Source organism: Mustelus asterias, chromosome 2 (assembly GCF_964213995.1).
Source record: "Mustelus asterias chromosome 2, sMusAst1.hap1.1, whole genome shotgun sequence".
Classification (NCBI taxonomy): Eukaryota; Metazoa; Chordata; class Chondrichthyes; order Carcharhiniformes; family Triakidae; genus Mustelus; species Mustelus asterias.
In genome coordinates, this window is record NC_135802.1 from 120,209,287 (window position 1) to 120,232,779 (window position 23,493).

The 23,493-nt window shown below is 44.3% G+C and overlaps 1 protein-coding gene across 6 annotated transcripts in view; it reads left to right on the plus strand.

Moving 5' to 3' along the window:
- Positions 1-23,493, plus strand: part of fbxl7 (F-box and leucine-rich repeat protein 7) — a 293,470-nt gene that overhangs the window by 214,597 nt on the left and 55,380 nt on the right. The window contains exon 1 of one of the 6 annotated variants that reach the window (XM_078240658.1): positions 20,185-20,228. The exons of the other annotated variants lie outside the window; for them this stretch is intronic. Within the exon in view, the coding sequence (XP_078096784.1) occupies positions 20,219-20,228 (10 nt within the window). The 5' untranslated portion in view covers positions 20,185-20,218. Of the gene's footprint in view, positions 1-20,184; positions 20,229-23,493 lie in introns of those variants that run through there. 6 annotated transcript variants of the gene reach the window in all.

Consider the following 23,493-nt stretch of genomic DNA (forward strand, 5'->3'; position numbering starts at 1 on the left):
GAAGTTTGCAAGTTCTCCCTATGTCTGTGTGAGTTTCCTCCGGGTGCTCCAGTTTCCTCCCACACTCCAGAGATGGAGGTTATAGAGTCATAGAGGTTTATGGCATGGAAACAGGCCCTTCGGCCCAACTCGTCCATGCCGCCCTTTTTTTTTGAACACCTAAACTAATCCCAATTGCCCGCATTTGGCCCATATCCCTCTATACCCATCGTACCCATGTAACTATCTAAATGCTTTTTAGAAGACAAAATTGTACCCGCCTCTACTACTACCTCTGGCAGTTTGTTCCAGACAGTCACCATCCTCTGTGTGAAGAAATTGCCCCTCTGGACATTTTTGTGTCTCTCCCCTCTCACCTTAAACCTATGCCCCCTAGTTTTAGACTCCCCTACCTTTGGGAAAAGATATTGACTATCTAGCTGAGCTGTGCCCCTCATTATTTTATAGACCTCTATAAGATCACCCCTCAGCCTTCTACGCTCCAGAGAAAAAAGTCCCAGTCTATCCAGCCTCTCCTTATAACTCAATCCATCAAGTCCCGGCAGCATCCTAGTAAATCGTTTCTGCACTCTTTCTAGTTTAATAATATCCTTTCTATAAGAGGGTGACCAGAATTGCACACAGTATTCCAAGTGTGGCCTTACCAATGTCTCGTACAACTTCAACAAGACATTCCAAATCTTGTATTCAATGTTCTGACCGATGAAACCAAGCATGCTGAATGCCTTCTTCACCACTCTGTCCACCTGTGACTCCACTTTCAAAGAGCTATGAACATGTACCCCATGATCTCTTTGTTCTGTAACTCTCCCCAATGTCCTACCATTAACTGAGTAAGTCCTGCTCTGGTTCAATCTACCAAAATGCATCACCTCACATTTGAACAAACAAAGAACAATACAGCTCAGGAACAGGCCCTTCGGCCCTCCAAGCCCGTGCCGCTCCCTGGTCCAAACTAGACCATTCTTTTGTATCCCTCCATTCCCACTCCGTTCATGCGGCTATCTAGATAAGTCTTAAACGTTCCCAGTGTGTCCGCCTCCACCACCTTGCCCGGCAGCGCATTCCAGGCCCCCACCACCCTCTGCGTAAAATACGTCCTTCTGATATCCGTGTTAAACCTCCCCCCCTCACCTTGAACCTATGACCCCTCGTGAACGTCACCACCGACCTGGGAAAAAGCTTCCCACCGTTCACCCTATCTACGCCTTTCATAATTTTATACACCTCTATTAGGTCACCCCTCATCCTCCGTCTTTCCAGTGAGAACAACCCCAGTTTACCCAATCTCTCCTCATAACTAAGCCCTTCCATACCAGGCAACATCCTGGTAAACCTCCTCTGCACTCTCTCTAAAGCCTCCATGTCCTTCTGGTAGTGTGGCGACCAGAACTGGGTGCAGTATTCTAAATGCGGCCGAACCAACGTTCTATACAACTGCAACATCAGACTCCAACTTTTATACTCTATGCCCCGTCCTACAAAGGCAAGCATGCCATATGCCTTATTCACTACCTTCTCCACCTGTGACGTCACCTTCAAGGATCTGTGGACTTGCACACCCAGGTCCCTCTGCGTATCTACACCCTTTATGGTTCTGCCATTTATCGTATAGCTCCCCCGTACGTTAGTTCTACCAAAATGCATCACTTGGCATTTATCTGGATTGAACTCCATCTGCCATTTCTTTGCCCAAATTTCCAGCCTATCTATATCCTTCTGTAGCCTCTGACAATGTTCCTCACTATCTGCAAGTCCAGCCATTTTCGTGTCGTCCGCAAACTTACTGATCACCCCAGTTACACCTTCTTCCAGATCGTTTATATAAACCACAAACACCAGAGGTCCCAATACAGAGCCCTGCGGAACACGACTAGTCACAGGCATCCAGCCGGAAAAAGACCCTTCCACTCCACCCTCTGTCTTCTGTGACCAAGCCAGTTCTCCACCCATCTAGCCACCTCCCCCTTTAACCCATGAGATCCAACCTTTTGCACCAACCTACCATGAGGGACTTTATCAAACGCCTTACTAAGTTCATATAGACGACATCCACGGCCCTTCCCTCGTCAACCGTTTTAGTCACTTCTTCAAAAAACTCCACCAGGTTAGTGAGGCATGACCTCCCTCTCACAAAACCATGCTGACTATCGTTAATGAGTTTATTCCTTTCTAAATGCGCATACATCCTATCTCTAAGAATCCTCTCCAACAACTTCCCTACCACGGACGTCAAACTCACCGGCCTATAATTTCCCGGGTTATCCTTCCTACCCTTCTTAAATAACATTAGCTATCTTCCAATCCTCTGGGACCTCACCTGCGTCCAGTGGCGAGACAAAGATTTGCGTCAGAGGCCCAGCGATTTCATCTCTCGTCTCCCTGAGCAGCCTGGGATAGATTCCATCAGGCCCTGGGGATTTGTCAGTCTTTATATTCCCTAAAAAACCTAACACTTCCTCCCTTGTAATGGAGATTTTCTCTAACGGGTCAACACTCCCCTCCGAGACACTCCCGGTCAACACATTTGTCTAAATTAAACTCCATCTGCCATTCGTCAGCCCACTGGCCCAATTGATCAAGAGCCCGTTGCAATTGGAGATAACTTTCTTCACTGTCCACTATGCTGCCAATCTTAGTGTCATCTGCAAACTTACTAACCATGCCTCCTATATTCCCATCCAAATCATTAATATAAATGACAAATAACAGTGGACCCAACACTGATCCCTGAGGCACGCCGCTGGTCACAGGCCTCCAGTTTGAAAAACAACCCTCTACAGCCACCCTCTGGCTTCTGTCAAGAATGATGTGGAGATGCTGGCGTTGGACTGGGGTAAACACAGTAAGAAGTTTAACAACACCAGGTTAAAGTCCAACAGCTCTACCTGGCAGCAAATGCCACCAGCCCTGAAGGGGCAGCGCTCTGAAAGCTAGTGGCATCCGCCACCAAACAAACCTGTTGGACCCCAACCTGGTGTTGTTAAACTTCTGTCTGTCAAGAAGCCAATTTTGTATCCATTTAGATACCTCACCCTGGATCCTGTGAGATTTAACTTTATGCAACAACCCACCATGCAGTACCTTGTCAAAGGCCTTGGTAAAGTCCATGTAGACAACATCAACTGCACTGCCCTCATCTACCTTCTTGGTTACCCCCTTCAAAAAACTCAATCAAATTTGTGAGACATGATTTTCCACTCACAAAGCCATGCTGACTGTCCCTAATCAGTCCTTGCATTTCTAAATGCCTATAAATTGTCACATGTATTAGCATACAATAAAAAGTATTGTTTCTTGCACACTATACATTCAAAGCATATCATCATGGAATGAGAGTAAAAGATAGAATTAGAAGGTATGCAGGGCACAGTTTGCAAGAAGTCGCCATGCTCCGGCAGCATCTTGGATCAAAGAATCTTGGATCATGCGAGGAAAGCTGTGTGAAACTCGCCTGATTCAGATGCCCCCACCTCCCCCACACCCTCACAGATATCAGATCCCCCAGTCCACAAGTTGAACACCCCCAAGTCAGATACCCAAACATCAACACCCCGAAAACCACTCGAAGATCAGTGCAAATGTCCTTCCCCACCCCACCCCCTCAGGCAAGAAACAAAGGTGATTTGACACCCCACCTCTGCTAGCACGAGGGCACCCCCACCCACCAGTCTCCAGCTTCCCCCCCCCCCATTCACAGTCTCCAGCTTCCCTCCCCCCATTCACAGTCTCCAACTCTTCCCCCCCTATTCACAGTCTCCAACTCCCCCCCCCCCCCCCTTCCATTCACAGTCTCTGGGTCCCCCATTCCCCCACCCCAATGCATGCAACTCACCTCCCTCCTACCTCCACCTACACACATAAGGGCAATGCCTCCTAATGGGGCTGCCCAGAGGTCCCTCCCTGACAGCGCCAGATTGGTAGTGCCAAGATCCCAGAACCATGAACTTCACCACTGGAAGCTGTACTCACATCCAACCCATGGTATGGTTATTGTGACTGGTTTTTGTTTTCGAAAACCAGTAGTGATTCCCATCGGCATGACATCACGTTGACTCAAGAGAGTAGTTAAGAGGGCAGGAAAATATGGCAAAAGCTGTTTAATGTTATTTAAATTTATTAAATACATGGAAATCAGTTTCACACCCCTCCCTGTGCGTGAAACTGATCTCGTTGGGGGAAGAGTCTCAAACCGATATCTTGCCACGCAAATCACGTTATAGTCCCTTGATTTAGCAGCCAGAACAGGATTTGTACCCATCGTGCTTGGACCTACTAAGTTTCACGCAACATTTTTTATTCTGTTGTACGGCAGTATTCCTATTTTCAGAATGATTGTTTAGTCCAAAACGAGAAGATTGATTGCTTTTAATTGGTTTCTGAACTGTCACGTTCATTGTCACAACCAAGTAACTTCTCAAAGTCTCTTGTAACCTTGATTCCTGAGCTGCACCTTAACTTGTTCTAATTGATAGCCTCAAGAATCCCATCAATTCGAATCTCAATAAGAATGATTCTTTTTCAAAAGTATAACAGAAATTAACCGAATAATCGCGATACAACATTTCCCATTCTCTGCGAGGACATTGTTAATGTTCTTGGATGTTCTTTCTGTGCAGCTAACCAGGTTAGGCCTGTATTGCAGTATGGCAATCAACTCTTGGATGATATATTGCTTTTATATTCTTGTTCTGATGCGCGGGTTTAGGTTGATTGGTCATGATAAAATGCCCCTTAGTGTCAGGGGCACTAGGAGACTAAATATGGGTTACGGGGATAGGACCAGGGTGGGATCATTGTCGGTGCAGGCACGATGAGCCAAATGGCCTCCTTCTGCACTGTAGATTCTATGAATCTTTGCTTATAAAGTAGCTTCCACCCACACCCCAAGGTAGAGCATAGGTAGCCATGGAGGTGGCCGAGTGCTGAGGCAGGCTGGTTAGAAGGCCTGCCTCAGTTCTCTGGATTGTTGCCCCAGTTGATTGAACCATGTTTCATTTCCCAGCACCAGATCCAGCAGCTGGACCGAGAACATGCTGGTCTCCCACAGGAAGTTCTCCTGAATACACTTCAGAAATTCTTCCCCTTCCTTTCCATTTATTCTCATATGATCCCAATCAATATTTGGATAATTAAAGTCCCCCAATATCACCATTTTGTAGCTCTGTCAGTTCCCTGCAGATTTGCTGTTCATCATGACTATATGAATGTTTTTGATTTATCAGAAGGCAAAAGGGGCATGGTAATTCAATTTACTTTCACATTGTTGACTATTTCTTTACTGTATCACCTCCTCAACCGTTGGCATAGTGTCCTTTTCCCCAGAGTTGATACAAACATTATTTCCTTGAATTCCTAAGTGCTTCCAAATACTAATGATTGCTTCCAAATGAAGATCCTTTTTACAACATTGACAAGAGGTGGTGGCTTTCGAGTATTTTTGAGTGCTTTAATTGTTAGGGTACCAGGTCAGAAACCTCGAAGTATATTATGAAGCCAGACTAGACACGAATAATTTTTCTATTTTGGCATTAATGTGTTAGCACTGCTGCCTCGCAGCACCAGGGACCCGGGTTTGATTCCCAGCTTGGGTCACTGGCTGTGTGGAATTTGCACGTTCTCCCCGTGTCTGTGTGGGTTTCCTCTAGGTGCTCTGGTTTCCTCCCACAGTCTGAAAGATGTGCTGGTTAGGTGCATTGACCCGAACAGGCAAGGGAGTGTGGTGACTAGGGGAATTTCAAAGTAAAGTAACTTCATTGCAGTGTTAATGTAAGCCTTACTCGTGACTAATAAATAAACTTTAAAAGATGTTTCAGTCCAGACACAAGTCTACTGACAAACTAGGGAGCTTTTATCAATACAAACTTTATTTAACACCACAGTTTAAGTATAACAAATTAATTAGCTTAACTTTTAACAATTGAACAATGCTTAAACATGACAAGATACAATTCTTAAATGCTAACCTATCACTACTAGTTCTCTTGTAGACTTAAACCCCACTTTAAAATTAGTTAGCAAATTTGCTTTGACTTAGGTTAACAGTCTTGGAGCTTATAGAAAGCCTCTGGAGAGGGAGAGAGAGGCGCTTCTTTTTTCTACTAGCTTCAGGCAGCAACTGCCCTGCATTTTAAAATGAAACTCTTCTTTATTGCAAACTTAGCTTCTCTCATCAACCACATGACACTGTCCCTGTCAATCAACCTAATCAAAAATGCACATGATTCTGCATACCTATCCACAATCCCAGGAGAACATATATAATCAAAAGGTCCATTAACTCGACAATTTAACACATTCTGAGCTAAAATCAGTTATTATCTTGCATTCTCAGCATTTGAGCTACATGTTTTCCCAGACAAATCGACTCTTATAACAAAACACTGCCTCTGAAAGTAGCCCCACTTTAAACATAAGATTTATCAAAATATCACTGTATCATCACAGTGAGCAGTTTCAACTGGCTGGAATGGTGGGAACTCAAGTCAAATTCTGCACCAGTGAGTAATGACCAAATCACCTGGTGAGCTGGGAGCTGAATTATCTGCCCATGGTCAGCAGGTGGAGTCAAAGCTTCAGGTACCATATGTAAACACCAGTCTGACACATATTGCCTCCACACACCTGTCTTCAGGACACATGCAGAGTTATCTTCCAACCACAAGAATAAGGTTGAAAGCCTCAGAAGAAGGCAGCACCCCGCTTCATCCACTAGGCCCTCGTGGCCTTGTTCAGAGGATGTGAGCACACAGGTATCCTGAATTGCAGGGATAATTCTAGGAAGCACAGCAGCTTCACATCTCCAGCCTGGGAGGCTGTCGCAGAACAGGTCAATGCAGCTAGCAACACCGCCATCTGGTGCAGGAAGGAGAATGATCTCATCCGCCCTGTCAAGTTAAGTCATCCTTCAACTCCCTCCAATGTCAAACGCTCATCATGGCATCATGCACTCAAATGGTTGCTCTCTTCAGGGATCTCACACAACCATTACCGGGGGACAAATATCAACACTCATTCCCTCATGGAGACATTCACATCACCACCATCCCACCTATCGTTGCTCACATTGCATCCTCTGGCCCTTCTGGGGGAGCTCACCACACATAGGGGACTTGCATCTTACCGATCTCTACTCCACCCCTTCTTATCACATACCTTTCTTTCATCTTCATACAGGACAAGCTGGCATAAAAATCTCAAATGGGGAGGAGCAGCTGAGATCGTTGGACTCACGGACTTTGAGGAGAATGCTGCCGAGCTGAATGGGGAGGAAAGGATCACTTCTATGGGGAAGGGCAGATCACCAATTGAAACTGCCCAACACCCACTTACTCTCATAACAGGAGAATTCAAGCTTTACTCTGGTGTGTCCCATACAGCCACAGGATACAGTGATCACTTCACAGTGCATGCTTCTGCATCATTCACCAGAAATATAATATATCTGGAATTCATTGCAAGGTTTTCTGACCAATGAAAGAATGGGGGTGGGCTGGGAGGATGAGGGAGGGAATCCCCAGTCAATGTTCTCAGCAGGTTAGGATCCATGCCAGCAAATGCAAATTTTTACTATGACTTCATGTTGCTTATCTGTCCTGTGCATATATTTTAAACTAAACTGGCAACTGAAAATAGCACTTGGTTGAAAGACTGTGAGACAGCCAAGTGGAACATTTTCTTCAAGTGAATCATAATGCTTACTCCTGATGCTGGGCTGTGGTATCCCCACTGTGTTTGCTACTCACTGCGACTTGCTCTGTGGAGCTGATTTGTTTACAGATATATAGCTAGGCACCTATTCAACAGTGACTGCTGAGGCTGTCTATAGGCATGAATCATACTAAAAGAAATGGCAACATTCAGTCAATGGTGCAACTTATAGACAGGCTCCTTAAGGAAATGTGTATTGTCAGGACCAAAGAGAAAACTTCCAACTGAAAGGCACTCAACAACAGTAGAAAGCAGTTCAAATGTTTGATATTTGAGTAACACCTTTCTGCAGTAAAATTTAATGTTTCTTTATGGTTATTTTACCTGTACTTAGAACTGTTACTTAAAATCCCTGGTTTAAAGCAGTCAGAATTAACTCTTGTTGAGTGTGTTGACTGATGTATTACACAAGTTCAAGTGGCTTAAGATATTAATATTGATACCATCAGACACTAATAATGCTTGTGACCCAGACAACTGACCCTAATCCTGAATTTAGATTAGATATGATATATTTATTTAAGAACTTCACCAGAAGGTTTGTTTGGAGTTAATTACATTCAGAAGTTACTTTTTAATCTATATCTTTGAATACTAGATGCATTGGGATACATATTTTGGAAGTCAGAACACTAATAGGTTTTCCCATTGAGATTAAATTATTTGGCATAGATAGAACATAGAACATTACAGCGCAGTACAGGCCCTTCGGCCCTCAATGTTGCGCCGACCAGTGGTACCAATCTAAAGCCCCTCTAATCTACACTATTCCAATATCATCCATATGTTTATCCTATAACCACTTGAATGCTCTCAACGTTGACGAGTCCACCACTGCTGCAGGCAGGGCATTCCACGCCCTTACTACTCTCTGAGTAAAGAACCTACCTCTAACATCTGTCCTATATCTCTCACCCCTCAATTTAAAGCTATGTCCCCTCGTGATAGCCAACACCATCCGAGGAAAAAGGCTCTCACTATCCACCCTATCTAATCCTCTGATCATCTTGTATGCCTCTATTAAGTCACCTCTTAACCTTCTTCTCTCTAACGAAAACAACTCCAGCCCCTCAGTCTTTCCTCATACGATTTTCCTACCATACCAGGCAACATCCTGGTAAATCTCCTCTGCACCCTTTCCAACACTTCCACATCTTTCCTATAATACGGCGACCAGAACTGTATGCAATACTCCAAATGCGGCCGCACAGAGTTTTGTACAGTTGCAGCATGACCTCCTGGCTCCGAAACTCAATCCTTCTACCAATAAAAGCTAACACACTGTACGCCTTCTTAACAACCCTATCAACCTGGGTGCCAACTTTCAGGGATCTATGCACATGGACACCCAGATCCCTCTGTTCATCCACACTGCCAAATATCTTGCCATTAGCCCAGTACTCTGTATTCCTGTTACTCCTTCCAAAGTGAATCATCTTGCACTTTTCCGCATTAAACTCCATTTGCCACCTCTCAGCCCAGCTCTGCAGCTTATCTATGTCCCTCTGTAACCTGCCACTTCCCTCCGCACTGTCTACAACTCCACCGACTTTAGTGTCATCTGCAAATTTACTAATCCATCCTTCCACGCCCTCATCCAAGTCATTAATAAAAATGACAAACAGCAGTGGCCCCAAAACAGATCCTTGCAGTACACCATTAGTAACTGAACTCCAGGATGAATATTTCCCATCAACCACCACCCTCTGTTTTCTTACAGCTAGCCAATTCCTGATCCAAGCCACTAAATCACCCTCAATCCTATGTGTCCGTATTTTCTGCAAAAGCTTACCATGGGGAACCTTATCAAACGCTTTCCTGAAATCCATATACACCACATCAACCGCTTTACCCTCATCCACCTCTTTGGTCACCTTCTCAAAGAACTCAATAAGGTTTGTGAGGCACGAACTACCCTTCACAAAACCGTGCTGACTATCCCAAATCAAATTATTCCTTTCTAGGTGATTATAAATCCTATCTCTTATAATCCTTTCCAATACTTTGCCCACAACAGAAGTAAGGCTCACCGGTCTATAATTACCAGGGTTGTCCCTACTCCCCTTCTTGAACAAGGGGACAACATTTGCTATCCTCCAGTCTTCTGGCACTGTTCCTGCAGACAATGATGACACAAAGATCAAAGCCAAAGGCTCTGCAATCTCCTCTCTAGCCTCCCAGAGAATCCTAGGATAAATCACATCCGGCCCAGGGGACTTATCTATTTTTACCCTTTCCAGAATTGCTAACACCTCCTCCTTATGAACATAAATCCCATCCAGTCCAACAGCCTGCATCTCAGTACTCCCCTCAACAACACTGTCCCTCTCCAGTGTGAGTACCGACGAAAAATATTCATTTAGTGCCTCTCCTATCTCTTCAGACTCCACGCACAACTTCCCACTCCTGTCCTGCAGGATGCAAGGATAGAACAGATTACACATTTTTTTGGAAAGATTTGCTTTGATGGATTAGAGTCATAGAGTCAGAGAGGTTTACAGCATGGAAACAGGCCCTTTGGCCCAACTTGTCCATGCCGCCCTTTTTTTTAAACCCCTAAGATAATCCCAATTGCTTGCATTTGGCCCATATCCCTCAATACCCATCTCACCCATGTAACTGTCTAAATGCTTTTTAAAAGACAAAACTGTACCCGCCTCTCCTACTACCTCTGGCAGCTTGTTCCAGACATTCACCACCCTCTGTGTGAAAAAATTGCCCCTCTGGACACTTTTGTATCTCTCCCCTCTTACCATAAACCGATTCCCTCTCGTTTTAGACTCCCCTACCTTTGGGAAAAGATATTGACTATCAAGCTGATCTGTGCCCCTCATTATTTTATAGACCTCTATAAGATCACCCCTCGGCCTCCTACGCTCCAGAGAAAAAGTCCTAATCTATCCAGCCTCTCCTTATAACTCAAACCATCAAGTCCAGGTAGCATCCTAGTAAATCTTTTCTGCACTCTTTCTAGTTTAATACTATCCTTTCTATAATAGGGTGACCAGAACTGTACACAGTATTCCAAGTGTGGCCTTACCAATGTCTTGTACAACTTCAACAAGACGCCCCAACTCCTGTATTCAATGTTCTGACCGATGAAACCAAGCATGCTGAATGCCTTCTTCACCACTCTGTCCACCTGTGACTCCACTTTCAAGGAGCTATGAACATGTACCCCCTAGATTACTTTGTTCTGTAACTCTCCCCAACGCCTTACCATTAACTGAGTAAGTCCTGCTCTGGTTCAATCTACCAAAGTGCATTACCTCGCATTTATCTAAATTAAACTCATCTGTCATTCATCAGCCCACTGGCCCAATTGATCAAGATCCCGTTGCAATCAGAGATAACTTTCTTCACTGTCCACTATGCCACCAATCATGGTGTCATCTGCAAACTTACTAACCATGCCTCCTATATTCTCATCCAAATCATTAATATAAATGACAAATAACAGTGGACCCAGCACTGATCCCTGAGGCACACCGCTGGTCACAGATCTCCAGTTTGAAAAGCAAGAAGCCAATTTTGTATCCATTTAGATACCTCATCCTGGATCCCGTGAGATTTAACTTTATGCAACAACCTAGCATGCGGTACCTTGTCAAAGGCCTTGCTAAAATCCATGTAGACAACATCAGCTGCACTGCCCTCATCTATCTTCTTGGTTACCCCTTCAAAAAACTCAATCAAATTTGTGAGACATGATTTTCCACTCGCAAAGCCATGCTGACTGTTCCTAATCAGTCCTTGCCTCTCTAAATGCCTGTAGATCCTGTCTCTCAAAATACCTTCCAACAAGTTACCCACCACAGATGTGAGGCTCACTGGCCTATAGTTCCCAGGCTTTTCCCTGCAGCCCTTTTTAAACAAAGGCACAATATTTGCCACTCTCCAATCTTCAGGCACCTCACCCGTGATATCAATGATTCATATGTCTCGGCCAGGGGACCTGCAATTTCCTCCCTAGCCTCCCACAATGTCCTGGGATACACTTCATCAGGTCCCGGGGACTTATCCACCTTGATGCGCTTTAAGACTTCCAGCACCTCTTTCTCTGTAATAAGGACACTCCTCAAGACATCACTATTTATTTCCCCAAGTTCCCTAACATCCATGCTTTTCTCAACAGTAAATACAGATGAGAAATATTCATTTAGGATCTCACCCATCCCTTGTGGATCCGCACATAGATGACCTTATTGATCCTTAAGAGGCCCTACTCTCTCCCTTGTTACTCTTTTGCCCTTTATGTATTGTAGAAGCTCTTTGGATTCTCCTTTGCCTTATTTGCCAAAACAATCTCGTGTCCCCTTTTTGCCATCCTGATTTATCTCTTAACTCTACTCCTACACCCCCTATACTCTTCAAGAGATTCACTTGATCCCAGCTGCCGATGCATATCATGTGCCTCTTTCTTCTTCTTGACCTGGGCATCAATATCCCGAGTCATCCAGGGTTCCCTACTTCCGCCAGCCTTGCCCTTCACTCTAAGAGGAATGTGCTTACCCTGAACCCTGATTAACACACTTTTGAAAGCCTGCCACTTTCAAGACGTCCCTTTGCCTTCCCACAGACTCCCCCAATTAACTTTTGAAAGTTCCTGCCTGATACCATCAAAATTGGCCTTGCCCCAATTTAGAATTTTAACTTTTGGGCCAGACCTATCATTCTCCATAGCTATCTTAAAACTAATAGAATTATGGCTGAATTGATTTTTTTGCTCCATGTTTGTTATGTTTCATGTTTTAATATTTTTAAAACATGAATATTATTGGTTCCATACTTCACAAGTCATGAAGTCATCTTGCACTGACTTCCAACTCCCATAGAGTGAACAGCAGGGACATTTTGAAGTGAAATTTACAACAAAGACACTACAAAAATCTATTAAAGCATTTGGAGCTGGGCTTATTTGTACAGAGTCAAATATGTCAAAATAATTTAAAAGGAGCCACCTCCTTTCTGGTGTATCTACATGTTAAGAAATTTAACAACACCAGGTTAAAGTCCAACAGGTTTATTTGGTAGCAAAAGCCACACAAGCTTTCGGAGCTTTTGTGGCTTTTGCTACCAAATAAACCTGTTGGACTTTAACCTGGTGTTGTTAAACTTCTTACTGTGTTTACCCCAGTCCAATGCTTACATCTCCACATCGTATCTACATGTTCCCAGTGAAGGTATGGCAGGAGACTTGGAGAACTCCTCTGGAATTTAAGGAGCATCTGATGTGAATTGTTGGTCTTTTAACTAAACAAGCAAAAACTTGACCAGGATTGATGGTCCTCAGACTTGCATATATTCTCCTGGTCATTCGCTAACATGCCTGCCATGGTGATTAGTATTTGCTCAACTCTCAGAACTTCTTTCCAAGTAGCTGCTATTAAGATGCCAAGTCTGCATCCTACTGGCCTCCAGCACGGATGTCCCATATATGATTCTCCTCATTATTGTAAAAGAAGAAGTGTAGTTGAGCCGATACAGTGATGTTTAATAACTTTATTTCTTCCTTCAGCATGCAAAGCTATTTACTTACAAGGTAAGCAAAGTTAATGGACAGAGTACAATTACTTTACGCACACATTCTAGCCCTGTATTAATGTTTAGAGAATGAAATGACCCCTTTCATACCCTGTTTCATCCTTTAGCAAGCTTGAGCTTACCTATTCCCTTGATTTACTATCTAGTCTCTCGAGGTCATTTTCCCTTCACAAAGTTCCTATCATTGCCAGACTGATCCAAGGTGTATGTATCGCTTCTTTATCTATCTGCTTTTACTTTCTTATCTGTCTGTTCTCTGTGTGAAAATTACACAGCTGCACCTCAGTTTAGCTGTTTTTTAAACATTTAAACTCAGGGACCACCTTTTGGTAGATTTTTGAGTTACATCCACATTGCCTTATCCAGTTTCCCATTGTACAAAGAACAAAGAAAATTACAGCACAGGAACGGGCCCTTCGGCCCACCAAGCCTGCACTGATCATGCTGCCCGACTGAACTAAAACCCCTTACCCTCCCAGGGACCATATCCCCCTATTCCCACCCGATTCATGTTGCAACTTTATCGAATGTAGACGCCCCTTAAAGTCACTATCGTATCTGCTACCACTACCTGCCCCGGCAGCAAGTTCCAGGCACCAACCATCCTCTGTGTAAAAACCTTGCAAGAAGTTTAACAACACCAGGTTAAAGTCCAACAGGTTTATTTGGTGGCAAAAGCCACACAAGCTTTCGGAGCTCCAAGCCCCTTCTTCAGGTGAGGGACACCCCTGAAGAAGGGGCTTGGAGCTCTGAAAGCTTGTGTGGCTTTTGCTACCAAATAAACCTGTTGGACTTTAACCTGGTGTTGTTAAACTTCTTACTGTGTTTACCCCAGTCCAACGCCGGCATCTCCACATCATAAAAACCTTGCCTCATTCATTTCCTTTAAACCTTGCCCCTCACACCTTAAACCTTTGCCTCCCCTAGTAATTGACTCTTCCATCCTGGGAAAAAGCTTCTGACTATCCACTCTGTCCATGCCCCTCATAATCTTGTAGACTTCTATCAGGTCACCCCTCAACCTCTGTCGTTCCAGTGAGAACAAACCAAGTTCCTCCAACCTCTCCTCATAGCTAATGCCCTCCATAGCAGGCAACATCCTGGTAAATCTTTTCTGTACCCTCTCCAAAGCTTCCACATCCTTCTGATAGTGTGGCGATCAGAATTGAACAATATGGCCGGAATTTTACTGGCATGCCTGCTCCGATTCTGGGGGCGGATAAGGCTCAGAGCATGGCATTCTCCATTGGCCCCGGGCAGGACCGTACGAAACTCGGGTAAAATTCACCCTATATTCCAAGTGCGGCTTAACTAAGGTTCTATAAAGTTGCAACATGACTTGCCAACTCAATGCCCCAGCCAACGAAGGCAAGCATGCCTATGCCTTCTTGACTATCTTCTCCACCTGCGTTGCCACTTTCAGTGACCTGTGTACCTGTATATCCAGATCCCTCTGCCTATCGATACTCTGAAGGGTCATAGAATCATAGAAACCCTACAGTACAGAAAGAGGCCATTCGGCCCATCGAGTCTGCACCAACCACAATCCCACCCAGGCCCTACCCCCATATCCCTACATATTTACCCACTAATCCCTCTAACCTACGCATCTCAGGACACTAAGGGCAATTTTTAGCATGGCCAATCAACCTAACCTGCACATCTTTGGACTGTGGGAGGAAACCGGAGCACCCGGAGGAAACTCACGCAGACACGAGGAGAATGTGCAAACTCCACACAGACAGTGACCCAAGCCGGGAATCGAACCCAGGTCCCTGGAGCTGTGAAGCAGCAGTGCTAACCACTGTGCTATCGTCCTGTCATTTACTGTATATTTCCCATCTGTATTAGACCCTCCAAAATGCATTACCTCACATTTGTCCGGATTAAACTCCATCTGCCACCTCTCCGCCCAAGTCTCCAACTGATCTATGTCCTGCTGTATCCTGACAGTTCTCTTTGCTATCCGCAATTCCACCAACCTTTGTGTCGTGCGCAAACTTACTAATCAAACCAGTTACATTTTTCTCCATATCATTTATATATATTACAAACAACAAAGGTCCCAGCATTAATCCCTGAGGAACACCACTTGTCACAACCCTCCATTCAGAAACGCACCCTTCTACTGCTACCTTCTGTCTTCAATGACCGAGCTAGTTCTGTATCCACCTTGCCAGCTCAGCTGTGATCCCGTGCGACTTCACCTTAACGACTCCTAGTCTGCCATGAGGGATCTTGTCAAAAGACTTACTGAAGTCCATGTAGACAACAGCCACTGCCTAACCTCGTCAATCTTCATTACTTCCTCGAAAAACTCGGTCAAGTTAGTGAGACACGACCTCCCCTTCACAAAACTATGTTGCCTCTTGTTAATACGTCCACTTATTTCCAAGTGGGAGTAAATTCTGTCTCGAAGAACCCTCTCCAATAATTTCCCTACCACTGATGTCAGGCTCACCGGCCTGTGATTACCTGGATTATCCTTGCTACCATTCTTAAACAAAGGAACAACATTGGCTATTCTCCAATCCTCTGGGACCTCCCCTGTAGCCAGTGAGGATACAAAGATTTCTCTCAAAGCCCCAGCAATTCCCTCCCTTGCCTCTCTTAGTATTCTGGGGTATATCCCATCAGGCCCTGTGGACTTGTCTACCTTAATATTTCTCAAGAACCCCAATTCCTCCTCCTCTTTGATCTCAACATGACCCAAACTATCTACACACTTTTCCCCATCATCCACCAAGTCCTTCTCTTTGGTAAATACTGACACAAAGTACTCATTTAATAGCTCTCCCATTTCCTCTGGCTCCACGCATAGATTCCCTCCCCTGCCCTTGAGTGGGCCAACCCTCTCCCTGGCTACCCTCTTGCTCTTTATATATGTATAAAAAGCCTTGGGATTTTCCTTAATCCTGCTGGCCAATGACTTTTCGTGACCCCTTTTAGCCCTCCTTACTCCTTGCTTAAGCTTCTTTCTACTTTCCTTGTATTCCACACTTGCTTCTTTGTGTGTTCTCTGCCTCCTAGTCTTTACAAATGCTTCCTTTTTTTCTTTGACTAGGCTCACAATATCTCTCGTTATCCAAGGTTCCCGAAACTTGCCATACCTATCCTTCATGCTTACAGGAATGTGCTGGTCCTGAATTCCTAACAACTTGCACTTGAAAGCCTCCCACATGCCAGCTGTTGATTTGCCCTCAATGTTCTGCCCCCAATCGACATTCTTCAGTTCCTGCCTAATAGTGTTGTAGTTAGCCTTCCCCCAATTGAGCACCCTCACTTGAGGACTACACTTATCTTTATCCATCAGTACCTTAAAGCTTACTGAGTTGTGGTCACTGTTCCCGAACTGCTCCCCTACTGAAACGTCTACCACCTGGCCGGGCTCATTCCCCAATACCAGGTCCAGTATGGCCCCTTCCCTCGTTGGACTATCTACATACTGTTTCAAGAAGCCCTTCTGGATGTTCCTTACGAACTCTGTCCCATCCACGCCCCTAGCACTAAGTGAGTCCCAGTCAATATAGGGGAAGTTAAAATCTCCCACCACAAAACCTTGTTACTTTTACACCTTGCCAAAATCTGCCTACATATCTGTTCCTCTAACTCCCGCTGCTGTTAAGTTTTACACATTATTCTGCATTGTGATTTCTACTCAATATGTGAAGTAAATTTTTACCTGCCAATTACCCTTTCTCCTTTCTTATATCCCATGTTCCAACAGCCCAGTGAGGGGGAGGATGGGGGGCTGAGACTGGTTGTTAAGAGGTACAATCTTAGTGGGAGGTGGCTCTGATGGGCACAAGGGATCCCATAAAGGAGACAGCAACCCCCAAATTGAAAGCTGCCATGCTACCATCTTTGCCTCCACCTTCCCCATCATAAAATAACGTCAAAGACAGAATGAGGCCCTTAACTGGCCATTAAATGGGCTTCAGGGTGGACAAGCTGCCTAGCACCTTTCCCACCCATCTCAATATAGGAGGCAGGTCATGGACTGAGATCGATAGATTTTTAAACTCTAAGGGAATCAAGGGATATTAGGATTGGTCAGAAAAGTGGAGTTTAGGTGACGATTCAAAAAGGATTCTACGAAATAGCAGAGCAAGCTTGAGGGGCCATATATTCTACTTCAGTCCCCATTTCACATATTCTGACATGGATTTTTTAAGAATTATGTCATTAATCTGACATAGATTTTTAAATCATTCCACAGGTATAAACTAAGCTTTTCAGGGCCAATGAGGGTGTTTAATTATGAAGTTAATGCAGAGATTAAAAATCCAGTTACAATTCATTCAGTGCAACGTTTTCAAGGGTTTTTTTTTCATTGAGACTAACAGTGTAAAAGTGGACGTTTTCACCTCGTTGTCTCCATTGATTGCCTTAACAGTATTTCCCCCAAAGAAGCATAGAATCAGTAATTCCTGGATTGCTGTCTTTCAATGTTTATATATTTACATTCTGGCCTTGGTGCCAGAATTTTTCTTCATTTGAGTGGGCCCACACCTGACCCAACAGTGCATGAAATTACACGAGAAGATGTTGGGCGCACATCCCGACATCATCATACGCTTGCAATACTTTGCTCAGCAGGCATGCGCGGCAGTTGAAAGCGTGCCCTCCAACAATTACACAGGCAATTAAGCCTATTAAGGAGTCAATTGAAAGTGATGTTATGTGGCCCATCCACTTGATGGTTGGCAATGGTCCAATCAGTCAGGCAACCTTCATGTTTCGCTGCAGTCTTGATCGAGGGCAGGATCTAATGTCCATAGTGAAATATAAGTTTTAAAAAAGGTGCCTGGGGTCTGAGGTTTTTTGAGTTCTGCTGTCAGGCGCTGCACAAACATAGTTTGCTGCATTTTTTTCATCTCATTTAACTTGTACAGGTTCGCAGTTCCCTGAGGCCACTCCACAGGTTAATTAGAAGTGCCCACCCGCACCTTCACGTTTCTCAGTGCCTGCCCTCTTCCCACCCTCAGCCCTAGCAGAGCTGAGTCTTTCTCAGCATACATTTCACCTTGCCTGCCTGATAATTGGCCAGCCAGTGCAAATTCGCCTTATGGGGCAGATTGTAGCTGGAAGCACACTTTGTGGCCCATCTCTGGCCCATCATTCATTTGCACCCGACAAGCAAAAGATTCAGGCCCAGGAGTTGCTGTCAGTTTCAGTGGAGCAATGGTGATGTCCAGTGATTTACCAAGAAGATTGAATCCCTTGCCTTTAAAAATCATTGGAATTTGAGGAGAAACTGAGGGCAGAGAATCGGCAAATCTGAGGTTGACCGGGGTGGGGGGAGGGCGGATCAAAATGTTTGGGAAGAAGGAAAATCTGTCACCACCAATCTTCTGATCTTTTTCTCTTTCAAACATTAATTCCATTCCCTTTGAAACTACATTTCTATCTCTACCTCAGCAGCTGGACTAACTCCTGCGAGGCCACTGTCCCTTCACCGAATTTTAATTTATTTGCATAGTAAGCACCACTGAGACAGGTACTTCCTTGTACAGAGTATAAACCTGCTAAACCAGTTTGACAAACGTGCTAGAGTTCAGTCACCTAAGGCCAAAATCGAACCCGGGTCCCTGGAGCTGTGAGGCAGCAATGCTAACCACTGTGCCACCATGCCACCCAGTGCAATTGCAGGCCTGTGGGCAAGTTCAGAGACTTGTGGAGGAACATCATGGGACGGCACGGTGGCACAGTGGTTAGCACTGCTGCCTCACAGCTCCAGTGACCCGGGTTCGATTCCTGGCTTGGGTCACTGTCTGTGTGGGTTTTGCACCTTCTCCCCATGTCCGTGTTGGTTTCCTCCGGATGCTCCGATTTCCTCCCACACTCCAAAGATGTGCGGGTTAGGTTGATTGGCCACGCTAAATTGCTCATAGTGTCCCAGGATGTGTAAATTAGAGGGATTAGTGGGGTAAATGTGTGGGGTCATGGTGATAAGGCCTGGAGTGGATTGTTGTCAGTGCAGACTCGATGGGCTGAATGGCCTCCTTCTGCATTGTAGAGTTTCCATGATTTCTATGAAAGTTTAGTGGCACTTCCTAAGGCAGGTATGCTGGTTCCAGGAGGTGGGTGTAAAGACACTCTCACCTCCTGGATCCACCAAACCCTCATCTGATATAGCTGCTAGGCTTCCCTGGGCCTAGGGAATCTAGCTGACAGCATTTGAAGTTGAAAAGCTGAATGGCAATGAGGCTTGCAGCCTCACTTAATGACTGCACTGGATGGTTTGAAGGTGGATTTAGTTTGAGAATCTGCTTAGAAAGATTCTTATCCCTGCTTTTTTAAAAAGTCTTGGCGTCTCTCTGTCCCCAAACTTTATTCTAAAATTGTTTATGGAAAAGACCAAAACATTCTTCATCTGTCTCTAAAAGAGTTTCAAAGATAATCTGCCAGAACAATTTAGAGAAACAAAGAGAAAAATATAAATAAACTCTCAGATATCTGTGGAGATCTTAAACAATGTGACCTCGAATGTTAACATGTTAGAAAGCCAGAAACACATTAAATTATTTATTTTCTGTTAATGGTAATAACAAGGCTTTGACTGGGCTTATACAAAAGCACTGACTAATAATTAAACATACAAAACATATTTATATTTGACTTTTTGTCTGGAAAACATTGCCTTATTCACTGTTTATTTCTCAATGAACAAGGGCAGCGATAAGGCTAAATAATAGGAAATTACTGCCTGTCTCAAATGTCTAAAAGTATCAATTGGAATAAGGTTTTATTTAACCCTTGCTGTTAGACCTTACTCTTGTACAAAAGCCTCCATACTAAGAAGTTCTGTTTAACAATCCCTACATCTCCAATGTTAGACACATCTGTAACCAAGTTCAGTACAGTATTGGCCTCACTTGAAGGGGGAGAGAAAACAACAAAAACAAGAAACAAAATGCAGAAGAGATTCACGTACGGTGAAGGGAAATCAAAATATACACAAATGGCTGGAGGTTGGTAGAAATCCCTTGGTCTAACAGCTGAATCTTTTATGAGGCACTGCACATTGAATTTGTTACAGATCAAAGGCTTTAAGTGCAATAGAGAGGGTGTCAATGATTCCTGCTTGCTGGGAAGCCTCAGCAACTTCAAATCAAAGCTGTGTGCATATAATGGGGCTAAGTGCACAGCTGGCAGAATGGAACTCCTCACCCTCCCCTCCTCCATATGAAATTGACCTCTCCTCTGTGTCAGAGGACTTCAAAGCATTGTGATCTCACCTGCATCTTCTGATAGGGAGAAAGGAAATTCTTTGCTGCAGAATGGAGTGCTGCAATGATTTTAAATCCTGCCAGGTGAACAGGGGGCATGGAGATTAAAGTTACCTGGCCACCTCAAAATTTGGACAACTAACAGGAAAGGGAGGTAGAAATTGATTACAGGGCTGCCTGAAATCACCATTCCCGGGATGATCTTCAGATCTGCCAGGGCTAGAAGGGGCAGTCCAACCACGACACCCCCATTCCAGCTGAGAGTGGCGAGCTCAACTCCTTGTCCCCAGCCCGAGCCCACCCAACACCCTTCCTCTGCAGATGGCAGCAGCAGAGGGGAAATTGGCTACTGGTCTACCTCCTTGAGCTTCCTTGGGGCACAAGGTGCCACAGACCAGAGTGTCAGTGCCAAGAGGCAGTGCTATGTTGACACTGCCAATGTGCTTTGCTAAAGGGAGGCTGAGTGGAAGGTCTGAGGTGGAAGGGAGGCTGCGGGGGTATCTTTGATTTGATGTATTATTGTCACAAGTATTAGTGTACAGTGAAAAGTATTGTTTCTTGCGTGCTATACAGACAAAGCATACCGTACATAGCGAAGGAAAGGAGCGGGTGCAGAATATAGTGTTACAGTCATAGCTAGGATGTAGAGAAAGATCAACTTAATATAAGGCAGCTGAGGGGGAACGGGACCTGATTGAGGGGTCTGAGGGCGGAGGCAGACTCAGTGGGGATAAACCTGGGTATTGTGATGGGGGCGTGGGGGGGTGGTTGCCTTTCATTGCTGAAGAGTTGGTAGTGCTTCCTCAACCTTTGACATTCAACATGCAGGTCCTCGCTTGTGAGGGCCTATACCAAAGCCCACCTGATACAGACCCTGCTGGGGAAGTGGGTGAATAGCAAGGGCCATTTGACTCTGGTTGCAAATCTGCTAATTGTATTTTAATGTGTACCTTAATGATGTAATTTTTTTCTGATTGGCAGTCAGCGACAAGTGGGATTCTGCAGGGATTGGCATTCTCCGTTAGCCTCGGGCGCGATCTTATGAGTCTCGGGCGAGTGTGCCAGTAAAATTCTGGCCTTACTGTCATAGTTTGTAGAAGGCTGAGCTGGCACAGCTGATCTGGTGTTGGACCATTTTGTCAATGGTGGCTTTTTGAGTGCAGTGGCCTCCCAGGTATGGGAGGTGCTCAAAACACTCCAGAGTTTCTTCTTCAACTTATGTGGGATATGGAATATTAGGCTGAGCAGGTCTGGATTGATATGGGTTTCATTTTGGCAACATTCAAGGAAGGGTCAAGTTTCTTGTCTGTGGAATTGAATAGATTGAGAGTGGCTTGCAAATCTGGTACAGACTGGGTAATGTCACTCCATCATCTACAAACTAGGTCTGTGGTAGTCAGTTTATGTTTTGGCACGGGAGGCGACTGACGTTGAAGAGTTTTCCATCCAGAGAGCATTTAATACTGACAGAGTGCAATTATTTTTTGATGAGGAGAATAGGCACTGTTGGATAGATTGTGAATAATATGGTGGTTATCACACAGCCTTGCTTGACTCCAGTCCACATTTTGAAGGCATCTTCAGATCTCCCATTCAAATCAATTGCAGTCATGTCACCATGAAGCTATTGCAAGATTGTAATGAAGTTTCTTAGAATTCCACTCTCTCTCTGTCCATAAACAGAAACTGTTTTTTATTCTGATTTCCCCCTTTATAATTGGTGGCGTATTTTCCCCAATCCTTACACTTGGAATGTTCACATCCTCTATTAATAACTTAGACAGTAAACTCGAGATAAGATAAAATAAAAAGGACTTTTTTTTTACACACACACACATGAGTGGGGTTTCACAGTGTCCACCCCTTTCACTCGCACAATAAATGGAGGATAAGGAAAAAAGGAAGAGGGTTCAGGGCACGGCCACAATAAAATACAAGTTAGGCTTTTAAAAATCAACAGTCTAACGAAATGTCCCTTCAGAGGGGAAGTTGGCTGATGGTAGGGTGATCCGGTCTTTCCCGAAGTGAGACTTTCACAATAGGAGAAGGCACATAGATCGAGTTAATCTTGGATGCACAAGTTCCAAGGTTCCAGCAGTTTGCAGTTATGATGACGGCCACATGCTTGATGGTAGACAGCACAGGCTGTTGGCTGAAATCCTGTTCTTATTGGAGGCCGTACAGCAACTGACAGTCCATGGATTGTATAATTAAAGAAAGTCAAAGGGCCCAAGTCTCGGTCATGTGAAATTGGTTTTGGGTTATTAAATGAGGTTGTCTTGTTGAAACCATTGTGTTAGAACAGTTGATGCTTAGGCCTTTGCACCATTGTTGGAGATTAGGATCTGAGAAGGACTGTCTTTGTTCAGAGTTGGCTGAAGCAGACCAACTGTATGCTAGGCTGCAATGTCCATTTGATGCAAAGAATGTCATGTTCCAGATGTTTGAGGTGTTAGCCTTTGTTCACTTTGAAACAGCTCAGAAGCTTCCAAAAGCCAGCATGTGACCAGCTGGATCCATTTTGTCAGCTCAGAAATTGTCCATTCTAAAAAGCACAAAAAATGTCTTTATAAAGTAATCCAGATGATAAATATATATATATATAATAGATACACACACACATATATATTCCTTCATGTCTCAACTGTGACAAAGAGAAGAAAATGAAGGAAAATCATAAAATTGACCATGTCAAAAGCTGTAGGGTTGCTGATGAGGTCTTGGTCACAGAGACGTATAACTGACTTTGATTTAGGTTGTGGGAAAAATGGGCATGGGCATAGAATAAAAAACAGTTGCATTTCATCGGGCCCGGTCATGTTGAAAGGTCTCAAAATGTTCACTTAGAAGTTTAGACACTGCTATAATTTACAGTTTTCCACTTAACATTTTTCAGATCCTAACTTAGCTATGAAAAGAGATGCTGAGTAGTGGGCAGTTGCTGAGTAAAGAAGCACATTATCGGGGAAATTCATATTGTTAGGTAAAATCAAAGGTTGAGTACACC